The sequence below is a fragment of the Colossoma macropomum genome, unplaced genomic scaffold, assembly GCF_904425465.1.
Source record: "Colossoma macropomum unplaced genomic scaffold, Colossoma_macropomum, whole genome shotgun sequence".
NCBI classification, from domain to species: domain Eukaryota; kingdom Metazoa; phylum Chordata; class Actinopteri; order Characiformes; family Serrasalmidae; genus Colossoma; species Colossoma macropomum.
Window position 1 is genome coordinate 12,189,437 of NW_023494805.1, and position 24,292 is coordinate 12,213,728.

Genomic DNA, 24,292 nt, shown 5'->3' on the forward strand with positions numbered 1-24,292 from the left:
TGGTGGTTTGTGAACCATCTTGCAAGGTCAGCAAATTATAATACTGCATTTATTATTGAACATGCAAAAAAATAATAAATTCATTATTTACTTAAATTATAATAACAATGCGATGTTGGATGAAGCATAACACTATTTTCATATATGAAAAATAACACATACAAAGTTACAGGGGTTTATAGTAATTATAACCCTGTACAGTCGTATTTCATTGCTGTCCAAAAACAAAACGGAACCAAAAATCTTTTTTTGTCAGATTTTTATTTTTCTTCATTATTTGAGTACATGAGCTAATCTTTACATGTGAAAATATGTAAAATATTTCTTGTTGAATGAAGTATAGAAATGCTCTAAAATCACTTGAAATATATAAATGCTCTAAAATCACTTGAATAAAATCTAGTGTAGAAATTTTTGCCTTCTCCTGAAAAGTTACCATTTTGGAGATACTTGGACAGCAATTATTTGTGAAATGAACACTGATTACAGTTATGATGCCAGTAGTTCTCCAGGTTTGATTGTAACTCTGATGTTGTTTCTACTGATGGGTCTTTACCTGTGCGTACACAGGCTGATCACTGCTGTTCTTTGTTCTGCTTCTTCTTGAGGAGGAAGACTGAGCAAAGCTTAGAGCTGCATAGTTCAAGACGTCAGTTTCTTCAGCCTGACAAATTCCACAACCAAACAACTAGCAGTTATACAAAGCAAGTGAACAATGTAACATCTGAAAATGCAATAAACCAGGCTTCAGATAGATGTGCACTAATGGTAATGTAAAACTTTAGATCACTCTTATTGCCATTAGAAAGAAAACAGGAATAGTATTTTTAGTCAGCAATAATCACCTGATTTACTTGAACTTGACCTTCAGCAGCAGCATCTTCAAATAACAATAATGCAAACATGTAACATTAATGCACAACATGTGAAAATTAGTATGTGGTATGTGGTAGAAATATAGAAGTATGAAATGAACAATCATATCTCAGCCTCATGTACCTTTATGATGATGGTTGTATAATTTTCTGCACAGAAATAAAACCACTATCATGGTTATGATGTTTGATGCTGCTAAACCCAGAACGGCTGGGTCCAAAACACTATTCTCTATAACAATCAAGAGTCAGGAAATCAGATTGTATCACTGAATCGGAATGTCTGATTAATGTCATTTGTAAAACAAACAAACACAAAATAAACAACTAATTAGTTGTAGAAAAACAACTAATTAAGAATTAAATCATCATAATCGTGAATTTCAATTCACCTAGAACCCTAAAGAAAACAGCTACATGCCTGCATGTCACTAATGCTTCTGAACACTATTACACAATAGTACTGAAAAAATCTATTTGCATCATATATCTGTAACATATTTTACTTTTACTGTGTGACAGATATTCTGAGAAAAGAATCAAAATGTATGTGCTCTCACCTACAAAGTCCAGTTTAGTTCCGTTCCCAAAGATGATCTCTCCACACATGAGCACAGCACAGTAGTAAGTTCCAGCATCAGAGAGGCTGAGGTTTCTCTTGGGGAGTTTGTAGACACAGCTCTGTGTAGGAGAATCAGTCTCAGAGCTTTTCTTACACTCATCACTCCTGTTTCCATGAGTGTAAATGATTCCTGGATGAGATTCTCCTGATCCATGTCTGAACCAGTACACACTGTGTTCTCCTGCAGACGTATCTGTGAGTACTGAACACTGCAAAGTTGCATCTCCTCCCAGTTCAACAGGATCTGATACAGGAGGCTGGAGAACAGCAGAGAGACCTGAAGATGAACCTAAACAGTAAAATGTTATTTTGTGATTACTGAAAAAGACCTAGATATAAATATTAACTTTCCAACACACTTATGTTTCAAAAATGATGGAATTTTATAAAAGCAGACTGCAGTAAACTTGACTTACCTTCAAGGACTAAAACTGTGCAACCTAATAATGCAATCTCTGTATAATATGCAACTGCACAGTAATATGTAGCTGAATCAGATGTTTTTGCATTTGAGATACTCAGAGTAAAACTGCTTTTTTCTCTCACTGCAGTAAAGCGGCCGCTCTTGTCAAAATCATTGTGATATTGTGGAGTAGAGCTAAAAGCAGAAGCAATGCGAAGAGCCTTTTCTCCTGGAGTCTGTTTGAACCATGCAATCACTGATGCCTCTTTTTTACTGACCAATCAAAGGCTTTGGCTCAGCTGCCATGTGCGCGGCAAAGTGAACGAAGCCTCCGCGTGACGTCTGTGGTTGTTCGTTTTCTTCGCAATCAGGTCATGTCGTTCGCTGAAGCCAGGCGAACTTCGTCTGAAGTATGCTGAGGCCCTTAACAGACCACCACATATAAAAGAAAGCGTGTCACAACTGACTGATAAAATTACACCATTGGACTGCTCACACACTAAAAGGCCTTCAAAGGAGCCACTTGCCTGTACAGAGCATCCATGTTATCTGTCCTGTCCAGTCCAGTCAATCATTCAGGTGGACCCCCAAGTACTTGCAGGACTGGGCCATCTCTGACAGGTTCCAAAATTCAACACAGCTTCCTTTGTTTTGCTGATATTTAGCTGCAGGTGATTTTCCCTGCACCACAAGACAAGTCCTCCATCAGCCTCCTGCACTCAGATTCATCTTCATTGTGAATATATTCTACAGAAGAAGAGTCATCAGAAAACCTGATGTTGTCCAATAAACAGTGTTCTGGATTCTCATATAGTTCTGGAGTCTGTGGCCTGATGGTAAGTTCCAGGAAAATCTGGAGACATCAAGCTGCATTGCCTGGAGCTTATTTCACAGTCAGAGAGGCAGGATTGCAGGCAATGGAGAGATACAAGAACATAATCCTGACTGTGGCTTCAGTTTTATTCAGGTGAGAGTGGGCATCAGAGTGGGCCCACTCACTCTCTCCACACTTATTTGTGTCTGATGGATGATCAGTAGTGGTCCTGGTGCTCCTCAATCAAAGATCTGAGCTGTTTAATTACCAGCCTCTCGAAAATCTTCTTGATGTGGGAGGTGAGTGTGATGGGTCTGTAGTCCTTTAGGGAACTGGAGTGTCTGGTCCAGTATGCCTAAAATGCTAAACAAATTGGGGCTAGTCATGCCTCTGCCCCTCTGTGTTTCATTTTGACCAGCAACCTTCAACCTTCTGGACCAATTTGTACGTTAGCTAACAAATGGAGCCGTTGCTAAAATAGTACTATAACTAGTAGAACAGTTTTCTTTCCTCCCATTTTTAGAATAGAAAACTCAACTCTTTCTCTGGACCACGTGTGCCAGTGTTGTGTCTTCTGTAAATCGCAGTTTAAAGTCTAAACTCTTGAGGGCATGCTTAAATACAGAGATGGCTCACAGAAGAATATAGCTAGCTCAATAATCTTTGAGGAGTCTCTGCCAAAAGTTACCAAATGAAAAAGTAATGTCTGTATGTTAGATAATGACTGAGGTGTTACAGTGTCAGTCCTTAAGAATTAACCCCTTGGCTGGGGCCCACCTGCAGGCCCAAATTTTTATTATACACTTCTATAGCCTAAGAATAGTTCAACTAGCTTGCACTGAAGTCCCTGTAGTTACTACATAATAAGGCTTAGTATGTAATAAGCCTGAGATACCGGTTTATTTATGATTTGGAACAGTATTATAAAGAGGAAAACATGGAGACCCATCACTAGACTGAGGTGTTACTGTGTAATTCCTTACAAGTAAATAATGAGCTGGAACAGTATTGTAAAGTGAAAGGCATGGCAGTGGGAATTCTCAGTAATCAGTATACTGTAATGACTGATTTGCACACAAATTAAGTATTAATAAAGACAATTATTCAAGAGTAAATATGTTGCTTATTAAAAATTAGTCAAGAACTACTCAGAATTCCTTTTTTGTATGTGTACAATTACAATTAATTACTATTAATAAATAATGAAACATATTTCTGAGTTGTATCATTGGAAAGAATATGTACAACTAAAACAAAACAAAAGGTGAAAATAGTCCTGAGACTAATTACAGTATGTTATGTAAGTGTACATTAATTCCATATTTTTCTGTGTGATGTCTAAAACACATGGTTTCACTGGGCTGCTCGTTAGCTTACCTCAGCTTACATTGGCTAGCTAACATGTACATGCAATGCAACACATAAGCAGCAGCTTTAAGTTTATTTGATAAAAAGGAAGTAAAATGAACACATCATAACTGAACTGTCGTGTTTTTGGAGCATGGCCCTGCTTCGCTTTACTTTCATTTTCAACTGAAACCTTTTCATTTCAATCTTGGTTTAATCAAATTAGTTAACAAACTGCAATGTGTGTTTTACCTCTAACAGTTCTTACAAGTTGAAATAGTGAAGCAAAATACTTAATTAGAGATTAACACTAAGTACTTGAGTTTACTAAACATCAGTTAGTACTTCTCCAGGAAGCATGTCAGACTCAGCAATTAAGCAGACAATGATGTGATTAGGAGTTATTAGAAAGAAGTTATAGTTAGTAAGTAGTTCACTCTCAGACATGTAAGACAAAGGCCCAATCCCATTTCTTCTTTTTACCCCTACCCCTTGTTTTCGAGTGTCACCCTAACCCCTTGGAACTGATTTACAAGGGGTAATGGTTGAAATCTTGCCCTACGAAATGGGACCTTCAAAAAAAAAAAACAAAAAAAAAACATTGCTTCATTAACAGGCTACTGGCGGTGCTCTGTAGGCGACCCGGCTCGCCTTCAGTGATAGCAGAGAAGGGAAAACTTCAGGAACCTCGCTGCTGGGCTTTAGTTACATTTAGGGCATCATGTGCTTTCAAAGAGGGGGCAATTATTTATTATCACCCATCGCTAATTCTTTGGTGATACGAAGCTGAAGTCAGCTATTCACCAGCTTCTTGCTTGAATTTTCCTGTTCCACCTTAAATGGTGCAGCAATTACATTCTGGCGCTTCAGGCGTCAACACTGCTAGACTATTTAAGGTGGAACGGAAAGTTAGCAAGCTAGCTACTGAATCATTAGCAAGCTATTAGTGATTTTTATGTTTGTTATGAAGAAAACGACCATAATACATTGAAACGATATTAAACTAAGATAATACGATAGTTATTGTAATTCTGTTTGGAGTGTGCCTCTGAAAAATCTCCGTTTGAAGGGCCATGTAGCCCTAACACTTCGCCCTACCTCTCTATCCCAACAAAAATTGGGACACCCTAACCCTAGATATGAACGTGCAAAACAGGGGGCTAAGGGCTAAGTGGTAGGGGCAAGGGGAGAAATGGGATTGGGCCTTAGTGATTTCTGGTTAGGTAATAACAAACTGCCCTAATAATTAATTCATATTACCTACTGAGTAATTAACCATTGTTCCTTTGTAGTTAATGGTATCTCTATTAATCAGTGTCTGCTTAGTTCCTGCATACATATTTATTAACCATGAAACAGCATTAAAAATGTTGCTAATTAACTTTATGGTGCTCTATTTGTGTTCAGCTGGACATAAATCATGAGTGGGGAACAGAGGTCCAGAGTCCATTACAGATGGTCCCTGCTCTAACCCACCGAATAAACCTGGCATATGTTCATTTTCCCCATTGCTGGCTTAAATGAACATTGGAAGGTTAATAGTGATTAGTATCAGTATGATGAACATTGGAAGTAGCAATAGTGAAAACATCACTAAGCATAAGAGCATCACCGAAACACCAAGAAATGGCACTTTTCTGAATATATCTGGTGGTTTGTGAACCATCTTGCAAGGTCAGCAAATTATAACACTACATTCATTATTGTACATGCAAATAAATAATAAAATTCATGATATACTTAAATTATAATAACAATGCGAAGTTGGATTAAGCATAACAATACTTTCACATATGAAAAATAACACATACAATGGTACAATAATTTAAAGTAATTATAATGCTATACAGTCATATTTCATTGCTGTCCAAAAACAAAACAGAAACAAAAATCTTTATTTTTGTCAGATTTTTATTTTTCTTCATTATTTGAGTACATGAGCTGATGTGTACATTATGTGAAAATTTCTTGTTTAATGAAGTATAGAAATGCTCGAAAATCACTTGAAATAAAGTCTTTTTTACATTAACTTACATTAAAAGCGTAAAACATTTTTGCCTTCTTCGGAGCACTTCTTACAGAGTAGTTATGATGACAGTAGTTCTCCAGGTTTGATTGTAACTCTGATGTTGTTTCTACTGATGGGTGTTTACCTGTGCGTACACAGGCTGATCACTGCTGTTCTTTGTTCTGCTTCTTCTTGAGGAGGAAGACTGAGCAAAGCTTAGAGCTGCATAGTTCAAGACGTCAGTTTCTTCAGCCTGACAAATTCCACAACCAAACAACTAGCAGTTATACAAAGCAAGTGAAGGATGTAACATCTGAAAATGCAATAAACCAGGCTTCACATAGATGTGCACTAATGGTAATGTAAAACTTTAGACCACTCTTATTGCCATTAGAAAGAAAACAGGAATAGTATTTATAGTCAGCAATAATCACCTGATTTACTTGAACTTGACCTTCAGCAGCAGCATCTTCAAATAACAATAATGCAAACATGTAACATTAATGCACAACATGCAAAAATGAGCACAATGTGGTAGAAATATAGAGGTATGAAATGAACAATCATATCTCAGCCTCATGTACCTTTATGATGATGGTTGTGTAATTTTCTGCACAGAAATAAAACCACTATCATGGTTATGATGTTTGATGCTGCTAAACCCAGAATGGCTGGGTCCAAAACACTATTCTCTATAACAATCAAGAGTCAGGAAATCAGATTGTATCACTGAATCAAAATGTCTGATTAATGTCATTTGTAAAACAAACAAACACAAAATGAACTAAAACCTGATTAAGAATTTCATCATTACATGAATTTCAATTTATCTACAACCTTTAAGTAAATAGCTACATGACTGCATACCACTAGTGTTTCTGTACACTACAACACAATAGAAGTGAAAAAAAAAAAAAATCGATTTCATGGCTCATTTGCATCATATATCTGCCACATATTTTACTCTTACTGTGTGATATTTTGAGAAAAGCACAGAATCAAAATATCTGCTCTTACCTGCAAAGTCCAGTTTAGTTCCGTTCCCAAAGATGATCTCTCCACACATGAGCACAGCACAGTAGTAAGTTCCAGCATCAGAGAGGCTGAGGCTTCTCTTGGGGAGTTTGTAGACACAGCTCTGTGTAGGAGAATCAGTCTCAGAGCTTTTCTTACACTCATCACTCCTGTTTCCATGAGTGTAAATGATTCCTGGATGAGATTCTCCTGATCCATGTCTGAACCAGTACACACTGTGTTCTCCTGCAGACGTATCTGTGAGTATTGAACACTGCAAAGTTGTATCTCCTCCCAGTTCAACAGGATCTGATACAGGAGGCTGGAGAACAGCAGAGAGACTTGAAGATGAACCTAAAAATAGAAAAATATTATTTTGTGATTATTGAATAAGATGTAGATGTAGATATCAACTTTACAATGCACTTAAGTTTCAAAATTGATGGAATTTTATAAAAGCAGACTGTAGTAGACTAGGACTTACCTTCAAGGACTAAAACTGTGCAACCTAATAATGCAATCTCTGTATAATATGCAACTGCACAGTAATATGTAGCTGAATCAGATGTTTTTGCATTTGAGATACTCAAAGTAAAACTGCTTTGTTCTCTCGATGCATTAAAGCGGCCGCTCTTGTCAAAATCATTGTGATATTGTGGAGTAGAACCAAAAGCAGAAGCAATGAGAAGAGCCTTTTCTCCTGGAGTCTGTTTGAACCAGGCAATTGCTAATGTACCAAAATATGAAAAAGAACAAGTCAGATTAAAATTTTCCCCATTCTTCAAAAACTTCAGCCGATCTAGACATGCGATGTCTACTTGTGAGGTGCCACCTAAAAAAAATTACAGAATGCTGTACATTAGACACTTTCATAATCCATGTGCTTTCTAAGCTGCACAAAATGAATAAAAAAAGAATGAAAAATACACTTACACAGTACCTAAAGCTGTTGAGAGCAAAACTGTGATATAAAATTGAATCATTGCCAAACACTTCAAGTAAAGGCTCTCCTAGAAAAAAAGGTGAAAAAAAGAGGAAAAAACATTTGGTTATGCTGTGAAAACACAACAAATAACAAATATGTATATGTGCATATATAATCCTCTGCTATTAGAATGATGTTTATTCTATTAGCGTACTTACAGATGTTGAAGGACAGGAGTAATCTTTCGAGACGTAGGTAATACACATGCATTCTGTACCTAAAACGTCTACAAGAGCAGCTTTATAATTCTGTGCTAAAAGCTGATTGGCTCTCATAACAGGAAGCTGATTCAGGTTTCAACCACTCACAGCAGTGGGCCTAAATTTAGAGCTCAGCATTCTATTCACTACTGTTGGGCTGCAAACCTTTATCCTCACCAAATAAACGTCTCAAGATTTGAACATTTCTCTTACAGGTTGTCTCTGCTAACTAGTAATATATGAAAAATGTTTTGATTTTGAGAATGTAGTGATTGCGAGGTAGCATGCTTCATTGTATAGTCTGATGGCACTTGGCAGAAAAGATCCCCAAAAGCGCCTCCTAGAGCACCTTTAGGGGAATGAACCTGTGGCTCATGTGTATCATGCCACGAGGAGTAGGCAGAATTGTTCAAAATGGTCTGCAAGTACCTAACTGGTCCCATATACACTCTGACAAACTCAAAATCCAAAACGGGTTCCTTTATTTTGCTGATTTTTAGATGCAGGTGATCTTCCTTGTCCCACAAGACAAAGTCCTCCACCAGCCCCCTGCACTCTGATTTATCTTCATTGTGAATACATCCTACAGAGGAAGCGTCATCAGAAAACCTCTGAGCTGATGTTGTCCAATAAGCAGTCTTCTGGATTCTTATATGATTCTGGAGTCTCACAAACCGTGGCCTGATGGTCAGATGTTCCAGGAAACTCTGGAGACATCAACCTGCATTGGAGCTTATTTCACAGTCAGAGATAGGCAGGACTGAAGGCACTGGAGAAATATTAGAAAGTGATCCTGACTGTGGCTTCAGTTTTATTCAGGTGTGACTGGGCATTAGAGCATCATCCACACCTATTTGTGTCTGATAGATGAACAGTAGTGGTCCTGGTGGTCCATGATCAAACATCTGAAATGTTTAATTACCAGCCTCTCGAAAATCTTCTCGATGTGACAAATGAGTGTAATGGGTCTGTGATCCTTTGGGTCCTTTTTGGTCCAATATGCCTAAAATGCTGAAACTAATGATATCACTGAGCTGATATTTGGCAACCCAGATGTTAGGAAGAGCCATTTTGTCCTTTCAATAAAATCAAACCACTTTGGGAGCCACAACATTTCAGGTCCATTTTACCACCGTGGCTGTATATATCTCAGTATGTGCTAATGTACTACTATAGGCTAAAAATATAAATAAAAACACAGACTTACTTTGCTGTGCTTTAAGCTTTAGTTCAGTTATAGCCACTTTTCTCACATCTCCAGCAGGATATTTTTCCGCAAAAGTAGAATAGTTTCTTGTAAAGTGTCTTTTAACATTTAACTTTTTATGAGCCTGAAGTCAGCTGCTCATTCGCCAGCTTCTTCTTTGAATTTTCCTGTTCCACCTTAAATGTAACTGCTGCACCATTTAAGGTGAAACGGGAAAATTCAAACAAGAAGCTGGTGAACGCAAAGCTGATTTCAACTTCTCAACTTTTTGGTGTTTGAAAATTTGTTGTTGTAGATTAAATGTTTTAGGAAACCAGCCAAGTTCTTATGAATGCAAATAAACCCAGTCATCTCCAAATTGATGTTTGTATTAAATCTTTCTTTTTGCCTTTTCATTAGCTGCTAGCTAGGTGAGATTGGTTAGATTGCGTTGCTATGGTGACCAGCAGTCTGCATGTCAACCTTCAGGGTTAAAGGGTTAATTAGCAGTTATAAGTAACTCCAGCATTTGAGACCATTTATTGTTAAAACTGTAAGAATGATCAGCAGAGCTTTATTTTACTGCAAAGGATGATTATTTTATTTTTACCCAAAAATCTAATTCTGCTGTGGAGCCACAACAGGACAGTAAAGGAGCCGCATGTTGCCGACCCCTGTTATAGACACTGCTTTCCCTGCCTCAAAATACTCCGAGCTCTTCTCATATTCATATTAGCAGATCATTATCACAGGCTTCTAACAGTAGTCATTGATGTTCATGGTTTTCTCTGTAATAAACTTTTAACAGTAGTAAATGTTTTTTACTGGCAACACTGTCTGATTCTTATAGATCTGTTTCTCATTTTTACTCTGAATGTGATGGCGTCTGTTGTCAAAAATGCTGTATAAATGAACTTTGACTTGATTACATTAATAATAAAACAAAATATTGGAAAACATGTTAACATGTTTATCTTACTGTGAGTAGGGTGGAAAGAGGAATCACAGTTGTAATCCTCACTCAGCAAGTTTTTCTCTGTGACGCAACCAAACGACTCAGGCGCTTGTGGTAAAAATCAAAAAGAGAGGCTTTATTGTCAAGGACTTGGGCGAAACTTGTGGTCGTGAAACAGGCAGAGGTCAAACCCCAAAAAATCCAAAGACAGAAAAGAAAAACCATAACAGCCAGGCAACCAAATCCAAAGGGGCAGAGACAAGCAGACAAAGTCGAAAAATTCCAGGCAGATAAAACAGTAAAAATAAGGCAATCAGAAAACTGCCCAGTAGCTCTCTCACTCGAAGGAGCAATACCTCACAAAGTAACTAGTCTAAAAGCCTGGGCTTTATACTAAATCTAACTAGACACGTGACAGAACAGGTGTACAAGATCAGTATTCAGGAGAATGAGATCGATGATTGGAGCGCTGAGAAGAGTTGTCGGTCATGTGATCCCCCAGAGGGTTCTGGGAGATGGAGTTCGTGAGCGTCTCAGAGCCGGAGGGATGCGTGACATTGTCCAGTACTTGATGCAAAATTATTGGGTGACTTAAGCTTCTCATTTCAGACTGCACTCATCCAATAATCCCTCTTTACAACACTTTCCTCCATTTTTAAACAAGGAATGCCGACTCCATCCATAGGCGAAACAACAAATCACTGTGTCAGTGGTAGCACCAGTCACATGATCTGTGATGGCTCAGTTTCAGTCAGTATTAAGGGTGTTAGACCAGTTACATACACTGACCAGACACGCACCATGTATAGTTTGTTAGCCCCCTTTACCCTGTTCTTTAGGGATCAAGACCCCCGCAGGACCACCACAGAGCAGGTATTATTTGGGTGTTGGATCATTCTCAGTGCTGCAGTAACACTGACATGGTGGTGGTGTGTTAGTGTGTGTTGTGCTGGTCTGAGTGGATCAGACCCAGCAGTGCTGCTGGTTTTTATAAACACCTCGGTGTCACTGCTGGACTGAAAATAATCCACCAACCAAAAATATCCAGCCATCAGTGTCCTGTGGGCAGCATCCTATGACCACTGAAGAAGGACTAGAGGATGACCAACACAAACTGTGCAGCACCAGATGAGCTATTGTCTCTGACTTTAAGGTGAACCAATAAGGTAGGTATCTCCAATAGAGTGGGCAGTAAGTGGACACTTTAAAAACTCAACACTGCTGGAATAAAAACTCCACTTGTACCAGCACAATGTTAGTGTCACTGCAGTGCAGAGAATGATCAATCATCCAAATAATACCTGCTCTTTGGTGGTAAATGGGTAAAAGGGTGATAACCAATTACAGACTACAGTCTGTAATTATAGAAGTACAAAGTGCACCTGAGTGGTAAATGAACCTGACAAAATAGACAACGAGTGTAGTTACAAAGTAAATATAAATGTTGATATTTTGCCCTTTTATCTGGGTTCATGGTATCTTGGTCTGGCGGGTGGGTTGGTGTTTGGTGTTTTTTCCAACCATTCAGTGATCCCTTGAAGAGCCAACTCCTATTAGGATAGAAATCTGTTATCATAGGATAAAGGCTTAATATACCACACATGCACTTGCCCAGTTGGAGAATATGGTGAAGCGTGACTCATAAGACCATATCACTTTTTCCACATCTCTGACCAGTGCCTGTGGCAGGGGTGTCCATTCTTATCTGCAAAGGGCTGGTATGGCTGCAGATTTTTATTCCAAAGAAGCAGCTGTGACTCTACTTGATTGAAATGAAAACCAGCCCTGTTTAGATAAGACTGAACACTTCTGCCTTAGGCACTCTACAGGAGTGTTGAAGAAATGATATGATCCATGTTTTTCGCACCACTGAAGTCTTACATGCGCATTTGTCTTTATAATGAGGGTTTTATGCACTACAAGCCTACACTCTATGTTGCAGTGGATGGACTGTTCTTGCTGACACAGTCTGGGTACATTTAATGTCCAATAATCCACTCTGACAATGATACAACAATCTTGCCCTGATGATTGTTACTAAGACCAAGGAGCTCATTGCAAGTGACCATACTCCAATCGGCATCACTTCATGACTCCCCTGTGGAACTGGTCAGCAGTTTCAGATTCCTGGTCTGTGCAGCTGTGTTGGTCTCTAAACACTTGTAGCATCCTGAGTTCTTTAATTTCCTTTAAAAGAGCACACATTGCTGCCTTTTTGAAGAGACTAAAGAAGTTACGGATGAAACAATAACTATAGTCATATTTTACCACTACACCATAGAGAGAGCTGAGACTGGATTACTAGATTATTGCTCCCATTCACACATCATCTGTACTGTCCTTATGCTGTCTATGCATTCTCATGATGGATCACCCACCTTTCACCTTGTTCTCCTTTCTCTCCTCTGGTAAACACTTCCGTAGCATCAGAATTCAGAACCATTGGTTGGCTGTGCTTATACCTCTGCATTTTACCCATATGTGCAGTAAAAAACCCACATACATGCACACTAGTGAACACACACACTAGGGGGCAGTGAGCACACCTGCCTGGAGTGATGGGCAGCCCTATTCACGATGGCTGGGGAGCAGTTGGGGGTTATGTGCCCTGCTCAAGGGCTCTTCAATCATGTTCTGTCGGCTCAGGGATCAGTGAATTACTGAAATGCATAATGATTAACTTTTAACTAACAGTGACATAAGCTTTATATTTTGTCCTGTATGTATATGTGATCACAAGATATTTTAAGGCTCAGTAATCAGATAACTCATGTGAAGTTATAATGGCTGCTAACACGTCTAAAATATGCTAATTGTCGGCTATAGGGGTATAAAGCCCCTCAAACATTGGGCTATGAGGCAGTGGAACTGCATTCTCTGGAGTGATGGAGCTCCATCCGATGAGTTGGAAGAGTTGGATGATTCAGAAGAATCATTCAACATCAGTACCTGACCTCACTAATGCTCCTGTGGCTGAATGTAATCAAATCCTGACAGCAATATTATATGTGTAAAAACTTCCAAAAAGAATAGAGGCTTTAACTGCAGCAATGGGTAGAATGGATTCCCTTTTAATACCCTTAGTTTCAGAAGAAACATTTGATGCACATGTAATGTACGTCTTGTGAAGACAAGAAATTAGTATGTAGAGAAAAGATCCAGAAATTTGAACCATTTCTCTGCATCATTTTCTGTTTATCTGTTAAAACAATGTAAATTGAAGTGTGTAAGTGTAAGATTAGTCAGTGTCTTTAACACACATACAATGAATGAACAGTTAAGGCCAGTGAGATCTCACAACACCTCAAGTACCCTTCTGGTTGATGGTATCTGTTAAAACTGGTAAACGAGTCTCCAAACATAATTTCTGTCTATGTAGTATAAGGCCAAACTTTGAAGGTTAAAGGTCAATGGTTCATTTTACTCCAGCTTACCTAGAGCCTGGCAAGATCTTAGGTGAGTTAGCATGGAATAACCTATAAATCTTCTGTTTAATTCATACAACTATGCAAACTAACGAACTGATACAGACTTCCTTCAGCATTATAGATCATTTGGAGTGTTTTTTTTTCTGTTTACTGTTTTACTTTTTTCTTTATATTGCACTTGTTAGTCAAATACCAAACTATTAAACAACAAACATCTGTAATTTGTACATGTTGAAACAACTGAGCATAAACTATCCTTACACAGAGAAAGGTTTTGTAAGGAAATGAAATCAGTCTCTTTTTAAAACAACCAAATTGGCAGATGAAATATTAGATGAAAGGCTAGTTCAGCTGCTGTCTAATACATCAACATGAAATGAGTTGATTTATAGTGGAATGTTTTTTGTAATAGTGAATTTAAGTATATCCAGCTATTCTTTCAGCTCATTCTTGGCTGTTTCAGTAGTTAACTGCTTCAAGCAGTTGAACCCTTTTTTTCTTGAAAAATTCAATGGAAATGAACCCCAAAGCAATATATGGAGAAAAAAGGATCAGAACAAAGTTAGTGTGCCAAGAAGAGGCTGCCCAGTACTTTACATGTGTTGAGTTAATTTACACATTGTTATTTGTGTCATTCCAACTCACCAAGGCATGATCCAGGCAAAAACTTAAAATGTATCCATTCAACTATTCAATATTTCAAAGTGCTGCACTTCATCATAATGATTGACAGAGCTCCATTAAATGATGGTAAACGTCAGGAAAAAAAAAAAAATAAAAAAATTAAAATAATCAGAACAAACCTGCAGTGAGAACGGTAGTAGCAGTGAATTAAACCTGAAGCATTAGGCTTAGAGATAGTGAAAAGGGGTTATTGAGAAGTGTGTAATTCAGACACATACTATCCTGATTATGTGGAGGGTGGTGCTGTTTTTATTAATTTTCTTGAAGCTGAAAACGTTTTGCATTAAACTCTATGGAAGAGAGCTCAGTGTCAACATTATTAACAGGCATACCGGTTTGCTTTACAGTATTCTAACCTTTACCTAGATTACAGTATTTGCTAACACTCATGTTAAAATTGTCTAACTTTAAATCACATCACAGAAAACTTTGTTTTCACAGGTGGCTTGATAAATTCTATTAAAGAGACGTGTACAATGCTTACATTCATAATTTTTTCTTTTATATCTATACTGTTTAGAATTCACCTCAGATCAGTCATTCTTTAGCAGTTAACTTCAATGTTTAATGTTCAGAACAAGCAGAGGCAAAAATTTAAAATGTATACAAAAAAAGCTTTAACTGTTCCATCTGCATGAAGTAACTGAAGTTTTTCTTGTAATTTTTAAATGAAAATCCAAGTCTTGACTAGACTGGGCTTAGGTGAGTTGACATGAAATGACCCACACTGTAGTTTGATTGAGCTATCATTTTAAAATTCTCATGAAAAGGGTCATAAATTCATGGATTTAGTGGACAGAACATCAATAGAAAAGCATCCTGAATGAAGCCTTAAGACCAAGAAATAGTAATCACAACCTGGCCACACTACAATGATTGTTAGTCATTTTGTGAAGTGAAATTCTAATATGACTATAATAGATACAAAAAATATATTTAAAATACACTGAAATATACTGAAATTATAAAAACAATGCAAATGTTATAAAATGCTTTATTCACATAGAAATATTCACATTTATATATATATATATATATATATATATATATATATATATATATATATATATATATATATATATAGCAACATACGTTTATAGTAATTACAATATCCATTAACATTTCTGAAATGAACTGAAATGAAGTAGTTGTGGTGACAGTAGTTTTCCAAATTTAATTTTAACTCTTAATTTTAACTTTGATTTTCTTTCTACTGGGTCTTTACCTGTGCGTACACAGGCTGATCACTGCTGTTCTTTGCTCTGCTTCTTCTTGAGGAGGACAATTGTGCAAAGCTTAGAGCTGCATAGTTCAAGACATCGGTGTCTTCAGCCTGACAGACCACACAGACACACATGTAGCAGTTATACATGATGAACAATTAAACATTTCAGAATGAGGATAAATCAGTCTTCAGTATGTTTAATTTGAATGACTGACACTTTAAAAAGATGTGATATTTTACTCTTAAGAATCGTTACAGTCTCTGATATAAATACTAATCATATATTCGGAAGCACAAATAAAAAAAAAGAGTAAAAATCACCTGATCGACTTGAAAAGTGTGACCTCCAGCAGCATCTTCAACAAATAATAATCATTCAAAAATATTTTATCCATATTATGCAAATTACATTTAAACTATGTTCAATGGAAATATGAAACTAATAAACATATGCTCATATGTGCAGAACATACCTTTATGATCGCTGTTGTGTAACTTTATGCACAGAAATAGAATCAGAGACATGGATATGATGTTTGATGCCGCTAAACCAAGAATGGCTGGATCAACAACACCTTTCCCTATAATAATCAAGAAATCATATCTTTATAATTTAATAAAAAATATGAAGACAAAAAAGAAAATTGTCATTAAAATTGAAATCATCAACGGCTCAAATTTTATTTAATTAAGAAACTACAAAACACCAATACATACAAACACTGCAGCACTACAAAAGTGAAAAATCTCCGTACCATAGGTCATTTAATTCACACATCTAAATTCATACATACATTGGACTGTATGCTCTTATAGTCAAATGTATGTATGTATATATTCTTACAGAATATCTGCTCTTACCTGCAAAGTCCAGTTTAGTTCCATTCCCAAAGATGATCTCTCCACACGTGAGCACAGCACAGTAGTAAGTTCCAGCATCAGAGAGGCTGAGGTTTCTCTTGGGGAGTTTGTAGACACAGCTCTGTGTAGGAGAATCAGTCTCAGAGCTTTTCTTACACTCATCACTCCTGTTTCCATGAGTGTAAATGATTCCTGGATGAGATTCTCCTGATCTATGTCTGAACCAGTACACACTGTGTTCTCCTGCAGACGTATCTGTGAGTATTGAACACTGCAAAGTTGTATCTCCTCCCAGTTCAACAGGATCTGATACAGGAGGCTGGAGAACAGCAGAGACACTTGAAGATGAACCTAAAGACAGAAAAATGTTACTGATTATTCAGTGAGATGTAGATGTCAGGTTAACAATGTAGAAAGATGTGGGTTTCAAACTTAGTGGTATATAAGCAGACTGTAGTAGACTAAGACCTACCTTTGAGGACTAAAACTGTGTAGTCTAATAATGCAGCTTGTGAATAATCTGCAGCTACACAGTAATATGTTGCTGAATCAGATGGTTCTGCATTTGAGATACTCAGATTAAAACCGCTTTTCTCTCTGAAAACATTAAAGCGGCCACTCTTGTCAAAATCATTGTGATAGGTAACTGTTGTAGAACGATAAGCAGAAGCAATGAGAAGAAGTTTTTCTCCTGGAGTCTGTTTGAGCCATGCAGTCGCTAGCGCTTCAAAAGTTGCAAAAGGACAATTCAGAGTGATATTTTGCCCATTTTGAATGAACTTCATCCCATCTAAAGAGGGAACATCAGCATTCGAGGGGCTACCTGAAGAGACAGTAAGAAAAGTACAACTCTTTTGAAACTGTTTTATATTCACTGAAAGCTGTATATTAAGCACTAGTGACATCCATGTACCATCCAACTAAGAAACACAAAATGAACATTAATGTTGAAAAGCAAAGAAAAAACAGTAAAGCAGTACCTAATGCTGATGAGAGCAAAACAGTTACATAAAATGGAACCATTGTCAAATTCTTCAAGTAATGTATCTCCTTAAGAAAAGTTGGAAAAAGTATTAAAAAGTTAGTATTTGTGTTTTTATATATTATTATTCTTATATAGTCAGTTTATACAATTTTACTTACAGTTTGTAGCCCAGAAATAGTCCGTACGGTTGTAGGTAAGACGTGTGCATCACTCTTAAAACCTCCAAGCAGCTTTATAATTCTGTGCTGAAAGCTGATTGGCTGCTATATCAGGAAGTTGAACTGGGCTCCAACGAATCACATCAGTGGGTACAAATATAGAATATCAGATGCAAATCACTACTGCTCGGTCACAGACCTGATTCAGCCAAAAACATAACACCAAAATAACCGAAATGATGTGGAGGAACTCCAATGGCGTGCAAGGAGCCCTGACCTGAAGAACACCTTTGGAATGAATCGGACAGTTGATTGTGAGCCAGGCTTTCTCATTCAACATCAGTGCCTGACCTCACAAATGCTCTTTTGACTGAATGGGCACCAATTTCCACAGACGCACTCTAAAGTCTTGTGGAAGGTCTTCCCAAAAGAGTGGAGTCTGTGAAAGCCTCAAAGAGGAGGGCAAACTTATTTACATATATCAGGTTAATAAGGTTATAACATATTATATAAATATTAAAGGAACGTGTTTTAGAATGGTATGTCAAACAATCTTAAACAGGTGTGATGGTCAGGTTTTCACATACTTTCACATACCATATTGTGTAGCAGCTTATGAAAGAATTCAGGGATGATAAAGGACCAAATTAAAAGGAAAAGGTACATAATTATAGATGAGAAAAGAAAAAAAAGTTAATTTACTAAGTGATGTAGAGCACATTTTTGGGAAACAGACCTCACAAAAATGCTGATCTTACTTATAGCCCTGATTGAAGGCAGTGGAGAAATTGAAGAACATGATCCTGACTGTGGCCCCAGCTTTATTCAGGTGTGAGTGGGCTCTGTGAAGCATGTAGATTAGACCATCATCCACTTATGTATGTCTGGCAGGCGAACAGTAGGGGGTCTTGGTGGTCCATGACAGACAGTCTGAGCTTTTTAATGACCAGCCCCTCAAAGATCTTCATAATGTGGGATGTGAGTGTGATGAGTCTGTAGTCCTTGAGGGGGCTGGGGTGTCTGGTCCAATATGCAGAAAATGCTGACACTGATGATTTCACTGAGCTGATGAATTCCTTTTCACCCTTCTTAGAATGTATTTCAGCGTATATGTGAATAATGTTTATCAGGTATAATTGCATGGTGTTCCCATATGGCAACAATCACATTATCTCAATTTTATTAAAATGCATTAATATAAAATCCACGTTTTACTGTTTGAAATGTTTTAAAGTTTTATTTTGAAAGGACAAATAAGGTCATGACCTGAGGACTCCCAGAGTTGACTATTTATTCAACAGTTTCCTTCAATAAAAGAATTGAAACACTGTCTGGGGTTAAGTTAGTGCTGATAAGTCTTTTTGTGAAATGGTCAAATTAATTTGTTGCATATGGTAACTAAATGTGAATATGGACATGATCTGTGTGCTTTCAACCTGTTGGACTCTAATTGACTTACATAGCACTAGGCTACTCTTAGACTAAGTTAACAATTTTTTATTACATTTAAGAGGGAAAAACATTTTTTTTCATTTCAGACATTTTATGTAACAAACTGTAACATAATATCTCTTATAAATTACACCACCTAAAATCATAGTTTTAACAGAAGAAATTACAGTATTCCCACCCTAAATTATATGTCAGTCCACTTGTGTGAACATTTCTAGTCAAGAAAAAAGATGTTGATGATGACTGAATGAAATGAATGATATTGAATGAGAATGATCAAATGAAATTCAATAGGAAGTAAGTTTTAATCAGGTATACATACTATCTTATTACATTGCTATTATTACCACATTATACATTCCAAATAATATTTGAAATTATATTAATTAAGTGTAAGTTTGATTTGTTTAGTCTTGTTTTCAAAAAAAAAAAAAAAGTTTTTAGAGAAAAAATTGATTTAATGGTACTTTCCAAGACTGCACATTGTTGCCATGTGGTAACAATTAAGCAACTACCCCCTTTATTTATTTTTCCAAATATTTTCATTATTTAAGCAATTTTATATAATAAAAACATCCATTTTTATCATGTTTATTATGTTTAAGTAATAATTCATGCAATAGAAAACATAACATACATATTGCAATTTTTGCCATATGGTAACCATATCCTAGTAATCTACCAAAAATAATGATATGCAGTGCAAGATTACTTAACAAGGATGACCCTTTATTAAATTCATGCTACCATGCATGAATCTGGAGGAGCAATTTGTAACTAACTCACATGACTGGGTATAAAAAAGAGCATTTTAGAGCGGCAGAGTCTCTCAGAAGCAATGAAGCAGAGGTTCACCAATCTGCGAAAAACTGTGTCTAAAAATTGTGGAACAATTAAAAAACAATGTTCCTCAACGTTGGATATCCCACAATCTACAGTACATAATATCATCAAGGGACAAGGCCGACGGTTAATACTAGATGCTCATGATCTTCGGGCCCTCAAGTGGCACTGCAATGAGAAGAGGCATGATTCTGTCCTGGAAATCACTGCATGGGCTCAGGAACACTTCCAGAAATCATTGTCTGTGAACACAGTTTGCCATGCAATCCACAAATGCAAGTTAAAGCTGTATCATGCAGAGAAGAAGCCATATGTCAACATGATCCAGAAACACCACCGTCTTCTCTGGGCCAAAGCCCATTTAAAATGGACTGAGGCAAAATGGAAAACTGTTCTGTGGTCAGTTGAATAAAAATTTGAAATTCTTTTTGGAGACCACGGACGCCATGTCCTGTGGACTCAAGAGGAGACGGACCGTCCAGCTTGTTATCAGCGCACAGTTCAAAAGCCTGCATCTCTGATGGTATGGGGCTGCATTAGAGCCTATGGCATAGGCAGCTTGGAAATGCACTATCAATGCTGAACAGTATATAGAGGTTTTAGAACATATGCTCCCATGCAGACAGCATCTCTTTCAGAGAAGGCCTTGTATATTTTAGCAAGAGAGTGCTAAACCGCCTACTGCATCCATCACAACAGCATGGCTTCACAGAAGAAGAGTCCGGGTGCTGAACTGGCCTCCCTGCAGTCCAGACCTTTCACCAATAGAAAACATTTGGCGCATAATGAAATGAAAAATCTGGAATGGGACAACATTCCTCTCCCAAAACTCCAGCAATTGGTCTCCCCACTTCCCAGACATTTACAGACTGTTGTTAAAAGAAGAGGGGATGCTACACAATGGTAGACATGGCCCTGTCCCAACTTTTTTGAGATGTGCTGCTGAAATTTTCTGAATGAGTTCATATTTTTCATGAAATGGTAAAATGTCTCACTTTCAACATCTGATATGTGTTCTATGTTCTATTGTGAATAGAATACGGGTCAATGAGATTTGCAAATCTTTGCATTCTGTTCTTATTTATATTTCTTTACATTTTACATAGCGTCCCAACTTTTTTGGAATTGGGTTGGCTTTGGAAATTGGCATCTTCTACCCTTTGGAAGTATCAGGTTTCACTTTACAGATCCTTCAGGCATTTTCAAAATTTGGAGCTTCAAATTTGAAGTACATTCACAGTTTTGCTAGCTCACTAATAAAAACTCAAAGCTTGACAGAAGTAATGGCAAATAGTGAATTGGTTGCCCAGCAGTGACTGGAGAAGAAAATAAAGCAGATGCTTAGGAAAAACATCGAGAGCATTATGGCCGGCCCCGACATAGTAACAAATTAGTTCATTTTTTCACTGGGGTCCCCTAAACGCTCAGGCCCCTGGACAGGCACCAATCAAACCCATAGGAGGATGTGGGCCTGACAGCCAGAACAGTGGTATTAGGCTAAGAGATGGTGAAAAGGTTTTGTTGAAAAATGTGTAATTCAGGCACATTCTGTCCTGATCATCTGGACAGTTGTGCTGTTTTCAGTCCAAAGCTGAAAAGTTTTGCATTAAACTTGGTGGAAGACTCACAGCTCAGCATCAACATTATTAGCAGACATACCTCTTTTAATCTAAATTTGATTTAGATTACTACTACTTAATTTAGATTACTACTACTTAATTTAGATTACTACTATTTACTAACACTCATTTTCATATGTCTAACTATAAATAACATGTTTACAGTATGCTTGATAAATTTGATTAAACTGTACTGCACAGTGCTCACATTTGTGATTAAAATATTTTGTCTAAAATTAAACATTAATCTACTCATACAAATGCAGTGATTTGTATTGTTTCCTTAAAGTTTCCTAAAAGTTGTGTATAAGATGATGAGTCCTCTGTAGCATTTAATGTTGCAATGATTAGCTCCAGTGTTAGCTTTCTCAAACTTTTAAACTGGACTGCACTTTAATCTTGCAGTGCTACCATATCTTACAGCCTGTGTTTTAGAGTGTAACTTCCTGTCATTTATTTTGTAATTTCCTGGAACCCAATTAACAACTGGGGACTTGAACTGTAACTACAGTGTAATTTCCTGGAACTTATGGTGTAATTTTCTTGTGTGTTTATACGTATAGACATTTTGCTGCTGTTGGAAGAAAACCTTGTATCTCCATTTTTGTTGTGTTTCAGTCTTTGACGTAATTTGAAAATGCCTGTTGCCCTTCACATTGTGTGTAAATTTAATGATGAATGGACCAAAAGAATTGATCCAAAATGGCATGGAAAAAACATTAAAAGTAAAGTAGGTTTTTCCTTCTCCTGCAAAGTTTTACCATTTTTTACCATTTTCTTCTGACAACAGCTATATATATATATATGTATATATATATATATATATATATATATATATAGTAGAAATTTACCTCTCTCAAATGGACAGCTATGGAAGGCTTGTATTGCCACCCAAGGTAATATAATAACACACATAATTATATCTTTAATCACTCAATAATTAAGCATGTAGGAATTGACAAAAAATGTTTTTATTCATTGATTATGCAGAAACCACAAGGTGAGTGCTGTCCTCCTATTCTTACTCTGTACATACAGAGTACTTAGTCTGTAAATGCAGACAAACATCAGGGGGTGGGCTGGATTATGAAGTTTCCGCAGTCCTTCCATTCTTACTCTGTAAATACACAGAACAAACAGGGTATGTGCTGTTCTCCTGATCTTACTGCATAATTACCCGGTAAAACAACTGATCATGCAAACACTGTCAAACATTACAGGACCTATGTCCACCTGATGTTACAATAAGGGACCCAAGCAGTTCGGTTCTGTTAACTTTCGTCTCACAAACGAACACCATGCAACATGCCATTAACAACAGACCAGAACTACATTTTGAATAGACAGTAATGTGTTACTATGTATTAACAGAGTATGAACAAAAGAACAGTGATCCCTGTTGTGTCTCTGTATTTACTGAGTAAGTACTCTGTACTTATGCGATAATTCAGGGGGAGGTAGGCGGAGTCTGCAATGGCTGGTACTAAGTTGTTCTGGAAACACAAATAATGTAAAAAATATATATATAATTAGAAAACTACAGAGTAATGAAATTCCTGCTAATAGGTAACAAAACAGTATCTGTACTGTTATATCTTCAGTTTACTCGTCTAACCCTAATGTTACCTCACCCCCCAACACGGCCTGGTTAAACCTGAAAAGGAAACCCAGAATGCACAATAAAACAGTGTCACACAATTGGATTTCTTTATTATAGTCTTTAAAACAAGTCTCTTATTGATCTTTTTTTATATTATTAAAAGAGGCTTTAATAGCGTAAGGCATTACTTGGAGGAACTGATGACTGCTTATCTTTCTTAGGAGGAAATGCCAAGCTACATTCTCCCTTGTCACTACCCAATTTAAGTGGAAACCCGATTTGGACTGTGCACGCACAGCAAAGGCATGCCAAACAGTAGTGGAAATGACATACATTTTCGCGCATATGTAGTCCAAATCTGATTTCTGCTTCAAATCAGGTAGTCACACCCCACTGTGGCAACTCCAGTGTGTATGTCCACAAAAGTGCACCGCTCACAACAGAGTCTGCTTCTTTTCTGCTTTTTGCTCATTAGTCCCAAAAGGTCTGCTGCCAACCAAACCAACCAACAATCTCAGCCAAATTCTCTCGACAGTCCCTCGTTGTCTCCTTTTGTTCTTTCAAGCCTTTTTCTAAAGCCCAATCACAAATTAAGCATGCCCAAACAATGATACTACCACCACCGTGTTTTACAGATGGGATAAGGTTTTTATGCTGGAATGCAATGTTTTTCTTTCTCCAAACATAACGCTTCTCATTTATTTACTGTTGATTCTGTTTTCTGTTGCTGTACTTAAATTTAAGTACGAATAGCAACCAGTAAGTATTTTATATGTAGTGATTCTGGGGAAGTTCTGGGGAATTACACAGTACATGACAGGAAGTTACACTCTAAAATGAGGGCTGTAAAAGTGTTACCACTAAATGTAATATTTCACTTTTAATAATTGTTAAAAGTGAAATATTACATTAATATAAAAGTAATGCTAATAAATGACTGCAGCAGGTACATTTATTGGAGGAAATACTTTTTTGGTAAGATTGTGCAACATGTTATCTTTGGAATTTAACTTTTCAGTCAGTATTAA

The 24,292-nt window shown here is 37.1% G+C and overlaps 1 protein-coding gene, 1 long non-coding RNA gene and 1 gene segment (V, D, J or C); all 3 read right to left on the bottom strand.

Moving 5' to 3' along the window:
* Window positions 1-518: 518 nt before the first annotated feature.
* LOC118826131 lies at window positions 519-2,206 on the bottom strand. The segment is given in 5 exon segments: window positions 519-664; window positions 846-853; window positions 1,078-1,107; window positions 1,436-1,786; window positions 2,179-2,206. Coding segments are annotated over 5 exon segments (543 nt in total).
* A 61-nt stretch (window positions 2,207-2,267) lies between these two features.
* LOC118826132 lies at window positions 2,268-17,302 on the bottom strand (the record flags this gene model as incomplete). Its single annotated transcript, XM_036597018.1, has 7 exons — window positions 2,268-2,323; window positions 7,087-7,183; window positions 15,747-15,854; window positions 16,068-16,102; window positions 16,220-16,327; window positions 16,608-16,958; window positions 17,080-17,302. Coding segments are annotated over 7 exons (978 nt in total), but the record flags the coding sequence as incomplete, so codon positions are not given.
* On the bottom strand, window positions 17,303-17,785 carry LOC118826736. Its single transcript, XR_005008771.1, has 3 exons — window positions 17,751-17,785; window positions 17,588-17,657; window positions 17,303-17,430 (listed from the first exon to the last, which is right to left on the bottom strand). It is a non-coding gene; the product is annotated as an uncharacterized LOC118826736 (long non-coding RNA).
* Between the last annotated feature and the right edge of the window lie 6,507 nt (window positions 17,786-24,292).